A 12,009-nucleotide genomic window follows, 5' to 3' on the forward strand; every position below is an offset into this window, starting at 1 on the left:
TTCCCCATGTAGCCTTCAGTGTTTATGCTTCATAATGCAGCACATTTTTTTTGTCAGTTCTATACACGTAGGTTATAAAAACTCTTTGTTTTTCCATGCACTTTTTTCTTTTTTTTATTTATTAACTAATTCCTAACCGTTCATTCACACAGTGAAGTTGTTTCTGGCATTTTCTTTTTCTGAGCGGCCTGTTCCCTGCAGTTGGGTATTTGAAAACAACAATTCTGTTCCTAAGGTAAATATTCATTATAATATGTGTTATCACATCTTTGCATTCATATCAGAGGTGTTATTTGACCTTAGTTAAATACTGGTAATAGTTTAAAAGGTTATTTTCATTTTTTTCAGGCTGCTGCTGTTCTACTGGGAAACTTTAATGCTCAAGTGGGCAACGACAGTGAGACCTGGAGGGACACGATTGGGAATAACCCTTTACCTGAACCACAGTTTTTTCCATAACCAACAGCATGTTCAAACATAACGGTGTCCATAAATGCACATGGCACCAGGACACATAAGGTTGCAGGTCGATGATTGATATTTATAATCATATCATCAGATCTATGTTCTGTACACTTGGGTGAAGAGAGGGACTGAGCTGTCGAGTAAACGACACCTGGAGGTGAGTTGGATCAAGTAGTTGAAGGAGGATGCTGGAAAGACCCGACACACCTAAATAGTGAGGGTGTGCTGGCAACACCGAGCAGAGTTCCCAGTCCACGAGATCCAACTCCCAACTCCGGCAGAGCTTTGACAGCATTCCGAGGGAGACTGGGGAACTTACGTCTCATTGAGCTGCAGCTGGAAGTTGGTTGGTTGCCACAGATTGTGTTCATAATTTTTATGGACTGAATTCCTCAGTATAGCCACTTTTCACCATGAGGATCTTGACTCTGCTTTTCACAGATGATGTGGTTCTGTTGGCTTCATAAGGTGGTGGCCTCCAGCTTGCACTGGAGCAGTTCACAGCCGAGTGTGAAGTAGCAGGAATTAGAAGCACCTCCAAATCTGGAGATGGTGGTCTGGCTGTTCTCCTTAGGCTGCTGCCCCCACGACCCGGCCCTGGAGAAGCGGATAAAAATGGGCGGATGGATGGATGAATCAACTTTCCATTGCTGGATGCCAATTAAGGCCTTGTTTCTTGGAAACAGCTGTGAGCAGTTTATAACAGAAAACAATTCTGCAATTGAATTTAAATAACTTATTCACACTTCTGGTCTAATGCTCAATTGGTGTGTGAATCTATGTCTGAGATAAAATGGGAGGGAAATGTGGGTATGGTTGTGTGAGTGTGGCCAGATGGGCTACTCGCCTTTCTTTTTCTCTCTCCTTTCTTTTTCTCTCTCGCTCGCTCTCTCCTGCGCTCGCTCTCTTCGCCGCGCAGCTAGGTTGATTGGGAGCCCACCTGCGTATTGATTGCAGGGCGGCATTAGCCCGTATAAAGCAAGCCGGTGTTTTTGTTTGATCATTCCTCCCATGCATTCGGCACAAAGCAGCAGTAAATGCTGGCCCACTGCGACGGACTGATCAGCAGGAGTCAATCATATGACAGCTACAGGTACGCTCTTAACCTCAGATTCCCTTCGAGCACTGGAATTTGTGTTAATAGTTTTGCGGCCTGTTGTAGCACGGCAGTTGGTTTTATTCCGGCGTTGCGGAGAGAGGTGCTCGTGTCATCCCCACCAGTGAGAGTATAGCGCCTCCGTTCCTGGGGTAAGCCGTTAAAACGACTTTTATTAGCATTTGTAGCTATAAGAGTCTAAGGCTATATTTATCTGTTTTAGGGTTTGACTGCTGTATTCGCCTCTCCGTGGCAGATCGCCCTACCTAAACTGGAAGAGTGAAACGCCTTCCCAGCCGCTGGTGTGAGGACTCCTCCTCAGTGGAGCCTGCTGTCTTGTCTTGTCTTGTCTTGTTTTGCTTTGTTTCGTCTTATTTTGTTTTTATTAAGTAGGCGTACCTCTTTCTGGTTCGCCTGGTTTTATTCTATTTTTATCCTGGATTGTTGCTCGTACCCACGCTTCTGTGATCGGGCTGAAGCGACCCTCTGCCCGAGTGTTGTGCTGGACTTTAAATCGCCTCGGTTGCCGGTCTCAGCCGGTGAGGAGCCAGACCGGCTCGCGATCGAGGATAATTACTACCAGCACAGTGATAGTTTGACCCGTGGGGTATAAGCCTTCCCGTGTGTGTGTGTGTGTCCTGTTATTAAAGTGTGTTTTAGTTTTTTTATGATCTGTAGCGAGCCTGACGCTCAGTGTCCTTTTATTCTTTTAACATATTTTTCTGTGTTTTATTTCAGCGAACGGAGGACGTGCCAGTGGCCTTGGGACCTCAGGTGGTGGGTCGTTTTCACACTTTCTTTTGTACAGCACCGGGTGGGCTGCAGTGATTTTCTTTGTGTGATTTTCTTTTGGGTCCACGGCTGCTGGTAAGTCCAAGTTCCCTGATTGTTTTATTTTTACTTTAGGACACTGTCAACAATGACGCTACATCTTGGGTTTTAATATTTTATTTATTTTTATTATAAATAAACTGTTATAATATTGGAGCCAACCTGCCTCAGTGTGCATCTTTGAATCTGTGCGGCCTCCTTTTATTCTTTTTATTTATTCTTCTTAAATATATTTCCTGGGGGTGAAATTCCCCTAGGTGGCGTTGTCATTTTATTACTTTTTATCTAACCCCGCCGACCACTTGGTCACATGAGGAAAAAAACAGCTATATTCAGAATGGAAGATAAAGCCAGACACATGACGTGAAAAAAGAGGAAATGGAGGGTGTGTGAATGTGTCTGGGAGTGTGTATTGACAAGTGTGAGAGCCATGACACAAACTATGTAACAACCAAACTTGAAGTAACAACAGGACAGACAAACAAATACATCCTCACTTCTGCCTCTGACTACTAAGAGTGAAGCTGCTCACTTTAGCTCAATATTTAAGGTAAGAAATTCGATTTTTCTTTCTTGGTTAGATCTCTCAGATGATACTTAAATTCTTATTTTTTTTAATTCTTGTTTTTGCATTTTTGTTTTTCCTGCCTGTTTAAAGTAACTATGTAATATTAGGCTTTTCTGCTTAATAGAGAGCTTTGATTCTGTATAGTTGATTGAAAATCTTTGGAAAAGAGCTTATGATGAATTAAATTGTTTATATGCAGTCTTTAAAAAAAAGAAATCAAGAAATATTTAGAAACCACATCAGATCTCCCACAATGGGAGAAAATCCAACTCAATATCTATACTGATATCGACTAGGTAATGTGTTAGGAATGAACACATTCAAATGAATGCTACATTATTTGATGGAAATGAAAGTTATTAACCTAAACAAACAGGATGTCTTTGTGAGAATTTAATTTGCCTTTCCAAAGGAAAGTTTTAGGAACTTTAAAGAAATGAAACTAGAATTTCTTCTAAAGCAGCTGACCTGTGGTCTTGTAGGCATCTAAAGTGTAAATAAACATGTGCATCAAAGCATGATCGGGCCAACTGTAATAACAACTTTTTACCAAACTAACAAATACTAAAACCCAGACAGTTTTCCATGTATATTGAATTTCTTTGTAGTTAGTTTTCAAAATTTGTTCATCTCAAATCTTTCATGTTCAACTACATTATGGGTTAAAACTTCAGGGTCAAAATACCCAAAACAGCACATTAAGCTATAGCCTGATACATCTTTTGGCAACAGGCAAAAATATAGTGATAAAGAAAACCATATGTCACCATATGTCCTGACGCCTCAACAGAGTGAAAGTAGTTGCCACTAACCTGTGGAGGAATTGAAAAATCTAATTTTTTCCTAAAAGTAGGGAATAGCTTGTGTTACAAGTGTGAGTATAGGCTGGATTTGTCACAGTCTGGCTGAGGCAGACTGTATGTGTTTGCAAAAGAGGACTCAAACGCAGTCCAAAAACAGAAGGTGACGTGGATTAACAAAAAACAAGCAGTTTATTAAGGCTAGCAAAAAAGGTACAAACAAAGGCCATGGGTGAAAACTAAACAATAACCTAAACTGGGTGAACTAAAACTAAAACATGAAAAACCCTTAAACATGGTGAACTGACATGGATACCTGAAAACACGACGTGAAATAACAGACGACCTGAGAAGGAATGACTGAAAACACACGGACTCAATACACACAGGAGGCTAATGAGGGAAGTGGGAACACATGGGGAAACAGCTGACACACATGAGCATAACGATGTCACAAGGGGAGAGTAAGGGCCTTTCTCAATATGCGTACTTGTGCGTACTTGTGTTCTCGTGTACTCGTGATACGTCATCAGTCGGAGACCAAGTACTGTTCCAATTCGAAGTACGCATCAAGCTGAGAACGCAAAAAAGTCTCGGATGTGTTCTCGCTCCGCCCGTTTTATCGAGCATGCATCGGTGGTGACTTGTGTGGACTTGGTACAGCTAAATATCCCAGAATGCATTTCGTCCAAAACTCAAACGTGGCAATGGCGGACGAGCGGGGCTAAAAACTTTTAAATATTACTCTTTCTGGGTCACAAAATAAACTTTTAAGTTATTTTCAAGCGAGAATGTAGTTGTGTAAACTTCAAATATCTGCTCGATTTATCAAGATATCATATATTTCCAAACGCGCTCCGACGTTTTCGGAGACATCTGTGACCCGCCAGCTCCATAGCAGACAGCGAGGTCGAGGATTATTACAGCCGACGAGAACAGCGGACTCCCGGCACATCGTTTTCAACCCCCCCCACCGCGGTCTTTTCGCTACTCAGGTTAAACAAACCCCAGTAGCTGTCTAATGTATTGAGTGTCCACTAAAATAAAAACAAAAGCGTTCTAACATCTCGGCGAGTACGTACTCGCGTACTTGAGAATTGAGAAAGAAGAAGAAACTAAAAACTCTGAACATAGGAACCCTTTCAAAATAAAACAGGAAACATAATGAGACGCAGACATGCGAACATGAACTTAACAACATAAGATACACAGACATGAAACACATGAAGGGCAAGGGAGACTTAACAAGGGTTAAAAACACAAGAGAAAACTAATACGCAAATGAACTTAGATAACCTAAATAACTTAAACATACCATAAACATCAGAACAAACCAAAACTCCAAAACTCTAGGTCAAACGACCCAGGATCGTGTATGTATCTGCACTGATTAATGAACAAGAACAAGATCAGGCCTCTTCACAGATCGGGGTGACAGTTTAATATGTTATTAACAGCTTTTAATCTAATATCTTCTGCATAGCAGAAATTAGATTAATGTTAAATTATATAAACTAGTATATTTAAGCTGTTAAACCTTAGTGAGTTGTTGCCAGAGCAGAAGTCACATGTATTCAAAGATTAAGGTCTAAGGAAATAATCTCATCACAAATATCACTTGTTACTTGTTTTTAAGCTTTTGACTCTGTAACATGAGCTTTATCAGATGATGAAATTTGCTTAATGTCACAAATGTTTTTCTGACCTGACCCATTTCCATAACATACTTCCTGTTTCGATAAGTTTAACCATTTCACACACACTTTAAAATACAACAAAACCTTCAGCCAGTTGGTCAAGAATTACACCCCTATGCATACATATATGCAAATATAATTTATACACACTTATATATACTATATTTTGTATGTTTGGATGAATGTTTCTTACCACTGCAAAACCTGTTTATTACCCCCATAAGTGGTGCCACATTTGTAAGGATAATGCATTTATGGGTTGAGCAGTAGAGCTGAGTGTGTCGCTGTGCCCATGAAAAACTTATTCTGTCATTGAGTCGTGTTTATTGGATTGGATTGTTGAAGTCTAATGAAATACAACATATTGGAAATGTAACAGCTTATTCATTTAAGAAACAGCAGCCTTAGTAGCATGTGGAAGAACCATACACAGCCAAAACAAGTCAAGTTGTTTTAAAATTGCCTTGTAACCATTTCACAGACTAATCGGCAGCAACGATAACTTCTCTGAGATCACTGCTGTGTATGTCCTCCTAAGCTCTGTGTAAACAAACACCTGAATGTCCCACAACAGACAACTGCCAAATCCTTTGCTGTTATAGATATGATCACACTTCCTGTCGCCCAGTCTAGTGCACTTACAACACTCCCCCTGCTTCTTAGCCTCTTAATTTCTATGGAAGCAGTAAGACTAACACTCAGTCTCTGACTCACTGCTTCTGCATCCTGGTTTTTGTTAGATAAATAATGATGTCATTTTTTTTGTTCATTTGAGCTGTGCACCCATTTGAAGACCCACTGGTTATTTCTATTGTAACTTGATATATAACGCAACATAATTTTTAAAAAAGAGTACATTCTTTACAATGGCTGTCAAAGTAATATATATCTCATTGTGAGCAGTGTGACAATGACCTAAATAGATGAGAAGATAGCAGCAAATGTGAATCAAAGCAAATGCCTTAGCTGGCCAAAGAAAAATCATCTAGGGAGTCAGTGAGTATGATAATATTCAGCAGCGTGTGAGGTAATCTTACGACTTCCTATTCACTGTCTGGAAGATCAGGAGTTACATGATGAGTAATATTTTGTTCTTTTTCTGTTCTCTCTTTTACAGCCACACAATGTTTTCCAATGTCTCTCTGCCCAATCAGATGCTCAAGTTTTCAAAGGAGAACCAGACAACTATGATGGGCATCAATGCCACAGCGGACTATGTCACCATTATCTTATATGCACTGACCGTTGTGCTCGGCATCACAGGGAACTCTATAGTGATCTGGGTGGCTGGATTCAAACTTAAGGTAGATATAAAGTGAAACATGTATTTCAAATACCTTCTGAGGTTTTAAGTATCTCTGTGAAATTCTCATATTTAGTTTGTACGATATTTTATAGGCAAGAGCTTTCGAGACAGCTTCAGTAAATATGTTTTTTGGGTTTTTTTTTAATGTTACATATCAGTGCATGAATGCAACCAGTATACTGTAAAAAAAAATACTCAATGGCAGATTTATCATTCACCTCTTAGTGAAATATTTCCTTTTGCGTGCCAAAATGCAGAGGTGGCAAAAGAACATACATTCATCACTTAAGTAGAAGAACAAATATTTGAGTTTGTTTGAAAATACTTTACTAAAGATAAGAAGCAAAAATATAACATGTGTATAAATATTTACAGGATTTGAGGTCAGGTGTATCCTGTTTCCACTGATCAGAAACTTAATTTTGACCAATTAAGACTTAATAAGTTAAAGCACTGATTATGACTGTACAAGTTGAAGCACAGTGTGTTGGGTCTCAATGTGCACAGTGTGGCTAAATTTAATAAGTACATCCTCACCTGTCAGCCTTTGGCCTTATCAGCCCAATGAGTGATCATTATCAGTCGATATCTGTCTCACCTCTTCCTCCTACTGAGAGCTGGTCACCCTTTCAGAGGTAGTAATGGATGGTGTGTTTGCAAGTTAAAATAGGAACACAAATCCCCACTTGAATTGCCTTGTGATACAATTTGCCAACAGAGTCTTCTCATGTATTTTTTCACATAAACACTAGATGTTTGATACAAGATTAAGATGAAGGCCAAATAGTGATATTTTAAAATTGCTAATATCGCTGATAATATCACAATCTGGTGACTTGCTTCATATAAATAATTTTTTTTCTTCCATTCTTCTCTTTTCCATCTCGTTTTATTTTCTCCTCCTTAAAGCTGAGCGTCACCAACGTGTGGCTGGTGAACCTGGCGATAGCAGACCTGATCTTCTGCTTCACACGAGTCTTCTCCCTCACTCAGATGCTCTTCTTCGACCACTGGCAGTTTGGCCTCTTTCTCTGCAAGTTCAACGGCTTCTTCAAATACACCAACATGTTCTGCTCTGTGTTCCTGCTGGCTGTGATCAGTCTGGATCGAGTGCTCTGCATCTGGCAGCCCGTCCTCACAAAGCGTCAACGCACCCTGTGGGCAGCGAGGGTGGTGGCAATCTGCGTCTGGATCGCAGCGATCCTCTTCAGCATTCCCTACTTCATTCATCGCCAAATGTACATGGACAACAACAACCTGACTAAATGTTCTGTAGACCCGAAAGAGAAGGCAGAGGGGTACAACAGCACCAAAGTAGCTCTTTACTCCATCCGCTTCCTGTGTGGCTTCATGTTTCCCTTCACAATCATTCTGATCTGCTACACCTTGGCTGGGGTGGGAATCCGACGCACCCGCCTGTCAGGAAAGTCCCGCCCTCTGCGTATACTAGCCTGTTTGGTGATTGCCTTTTTCCTGTGCTGGGCACCTTACCACTGCCTCTTACTGGTGAAGATGGTGGACAATGAAAATGCAGTGGTGAAAATCTGGTACACTGTAGCAAAAGGTGTTGCTTACTTTAACAGCTGTGTGAACCCGCTATTGTACTTCTGCATGGGTCTAAAAGCGAGAGAGGGTTTCAGGCAGAGTGTAATGAGAGTTTATAAAAGAGCTCTGACAGATGAAATGGATGGTCAGATGACTCAGTCCACTGATCGCTCTTTGGATTAAAGCTCTGGTTTGAAACACAACACTGTTTTAGTGGCAGGAATAAGTGGGTGTAGCTAAAGTTTAAGTTTCCCCCCAATGATCCTAAAGCTAAAAAAATGCATATCTTTATATAAACCATTAGTATAGCAGTGAAATGGCAACAGCATTTTAAAGTAGTTAAAGTCGTTATTATAATGTAACTTGTAATATGTAGCTTTTCATTGCAGTTTATGTGCAGCAAGAATTAGCAGGTATGACTGTGAAAAGTTGTTTTCTTTCATTCTGTGCTCAGTGAAGAAAATATATATTTGGCACACTGGAGTGAAACACTGTTTTGTGTCCACAAGTGACCCTTCTTCTAGAGGTGACTGCAGCTCCAGGGGGAGCTCTTGTTTTAAAAGCTAGAGGCTTTTAATTGTCATTTTATTTTGTTTCTGTGACTCTTTAAAAGCCATTTAGCATCAGAGCACTTTCACTGAACAGTGCAAAGCTAGCTATCTATCTATCTATCTATCTATCTATCCATCTATGTAGATATATATATTTAGTAACATTTTAAAATTCAAAGTGTTTTTAAAGGCAAATATTTTTAATTCAAATGTAATACAGTAGCACTGCATTAAAGGAGTGATATTGTTTTTAAAGTAATGTTAATGGGTTAGTAAATAACAACATTTAACACTTATACCTATTAAATAAAATTATTTTATGTGAAGTAGATTAAATCACCAGTTTGTACTTGATGGGATTTGTTATATATACACTATAATGTACTGTAACTGAAAAAATTTCATTTCTCAATGATTTAAAAAAAAAAAAAGAGAAAAGCTAAATCTAGTTATTTTATATGTGGAAATATCATTTTAATGGTGAATGTCTCTTAAATATACAAGTTTTTTGGTTTTTTTGCAAAGATACACATCACATTAGAATTGAATGATGGAATGTGAAAATTCATTAACTACTTACAAATGTTGGACTTTTAATGGGTGATATTTCATTTTGGTACATTAAATATAGATTATATCAGTGGTCCCCAACCCTTTTTTGCACCACAGACATGTCTGTCATTGTGTCCAACAATATTTTCACGGACCGGCATTTAAGGTGTCACAGATACATACAACAAAATAAAACCAGTACCAGTACCAAAAAAATTAGATTTATTTATAACACATGGGATAAAACCCAGGGACACAGAGTTAACGCTAAAACTGTTTAAAAGAAAAAATAATGTCAAAAACCAATAAAAACTCTGAAAACCATAAATCCCACAGCCAAGCCTCAACTCTCACGGCCTGGTACCAAACAACTCATGGACCGATACCGGTATAAGCTGGATACCATGAAATGCAGCTTATAGCAGTGCAATCAATGCAATTTAAACTAGATTATTTGTATTACAACTATAATACAAATGTATTATTAAATTAATTTCCATTACTTTTGTTTTTCTGGTGCTCCATCTATTTGAATATTATTATTTTTTAAACCTTCACAGTCTTTCAAAGCAGACAGAACACACAGTCTGAGGCCAGGCCGAGCAGTGACACACATCATTGTAAGCAGATAACTTCCATTGAGATCTGTTTCGGCAATTATCCTCCCGGACACTCTGTAAGGCTGGACCCACCCAACATCAGAAAGACAGCTTTGTCTTCAGGCCACAGCACATAGCAGACTCTGGTTAATACCACCACACCATGATTATCTCTTCATCATGGCACCCGTGTATAACAAGGGCCAAAATGTGATGGACAGACATGGATGCAAACTCTAATTTGACTGGTTGGTAGACAAACATCCATTAGGTTTTTTTTTTTTTTTTTTTTTTTCTTCCTTTGTTTCTATATGTGGTTGAAGAACATTCTATGGTCACTGTCATGCTATGTTTATTTCCCCTTTCACTGCAGCAGCTTTGCTTCTCTGAACTGAAGAAACCACCTTTGTGCAGAACAGCTTTTTGTCCTTTGAGGAGTTGTTGTTGTCTTCTTTTCATTTGCACTATAGATTATTTTTACAGGACTAATGATAGGGCATGGTTGGAACATTATTTGCTTAACATGAGAAGTATAATTTTAATCCCTTGTAACGGGTTTTAATGGTTACATCCTATAGTTTGTGTTAAACAATATCAACAATAATGGGCGGTGCTACCAATCGGAGGAGCATCTTCATGTGGATTTCTAAAGTTCTGAATTGATTTTTAGAATTAATGGATCAGGCCAATGACGTAACCTTTTTAACACTTTTTTTTAACCAAATATAATCTCCATAGCAGCGACTAGACTACTGTTTACCTAATTATAGATGTATAAACTGGAATAATTACGTTGTTAACCCTTGGTAAGTTGTTGCCAGAGCAGAAGTCAAATATCTTCAAAGGTTTAAGTCTGAGGAATAAATCTCACCATAAACGCCACCTGTTACCATTTCTGGAGTTTTAGACTTGGCTGATGGTATTTGCCTAATGTCGCTGATTCAATATAATTCAACCATGCACAAAAGTGGTTAAATGTAAAAATAAAAATAGATAAACATGTAGGTTCCAGGTGGAGGCTGGTGGAAGACTGAGTGAGGCTGGCTATGAATTGGGACCTGTCCAGACCTGTTCTAGCTCCTGCTTCCAATGAGCTGTGCATTTAGCCCTGGGCCTTCCGGTGTGCTGTGTGAACGTGTTTCTAGGCTGAGAAGAGCTTGGCTGCGTTGGATATATTGTAAATAGCTTAAATAAACCTTTTTTTTTTGTTGATCTGGTAGCTGTAGGGGTGGAAAGTCGTTTTCTTTTAGTACATTTGGGGATTCTCATTATAGGTAAGGCAGTTCTGTTTCATTTCTAGAGTGTTTTGTTTGTTGTTTTTGCTATGCCCACCCTGACACTTGCTACCTTTTGAGTTTAATAAAAACCTGGTTGTTGTAAACCATAATCCTGTGGCAGCGTTCGTTTTTCCTTGTGTTGCGTTCCCCTGAGGGGTCTAGGCGGTGAGGGGGAAGTAACAAAAAGTGTCCGGGTCCATACGTGAGCTTATGCTGGTGGAGGACTTTAAAAACTCTGTTCCTGAGTCTATTGCTTGTTATTTAAGTGAACAGAGGGCTTGGGAGCAGGGAGTGTGGGCATTTTCACTTTCCTTTTTTTCTTTTTTGTGTTGTCCCACACGGCTCAGACCTGTACATACAGGTCTGCGTCAAGGGCCAGTATAATCATGCACAGCTACTCTTCCAGAGTTCAGGAATAAAAAGTATCTTATTATAACAGTATCACCAGGCTAATGTATCCCTTGAGATTAGCAGCATTAGCTTACAGATTTTGGCAAAATAAGTTCATGAAAACGTTTGCTTATATAAACTGATTTGGCCTTGACTGAAATTATTTCTAAGATAATAATCTATTAAGATTACTTGCACCCCCAGATTTACCTCTTCTGTTAGGCTTCAGTCAATTATCTGTTTGTTTGTTTGTTAGTCAGGAAGTATGATACTATAGAATGACATATGAGGAAATCCTATGATTTTGTGCTCAGTGTCAGATCAGGAGTTAC

The 12,009-nt window shown here is 39.2% G+C and overlaps 1 protein-coding gene across 1 annotated transcript; it reads left to right on the forward strand.

Annotated features, from left to right (window-relative positions):
• Positions 1-6,530: 6,530 nt before the first annotated feature.
• Positions 6,531-8,849, forward strand: LOC102781800 (N-formyl peptide receptor 1-like). The gene is made up of 2 exons (XM_035913602.2): positions 6,531-6,761; positions 7,673-8,849. The coding sequence occupies exons 1-2, from the start codon at positions 6,531-6,533 to the stop codon at positions 8,489-8,491; spliced, it is 1,050 nt and encodes a 349-aa protein (XP_035769495.2). The 3' UTR covers positions 8,492-8,849.
• Positions 8,850-12,009: the final 3,160 nt, after the last annotated feature.

Source organism: Neolamprologus brichardi, chromosome 22, assembly GCF_056152115.1.
Source record: "Neolamprologus brichardi isolate AB-2024 chromosome 22, ASM5615211v1, whole genome shotgun sequence".
Taxonomy (NCBI): Eukaryota; Metazoa; Chordata; class Actinopteri; order Cichliformes; family Cichlidae; genus Neolamprologus; species Neolamprologus brichardi.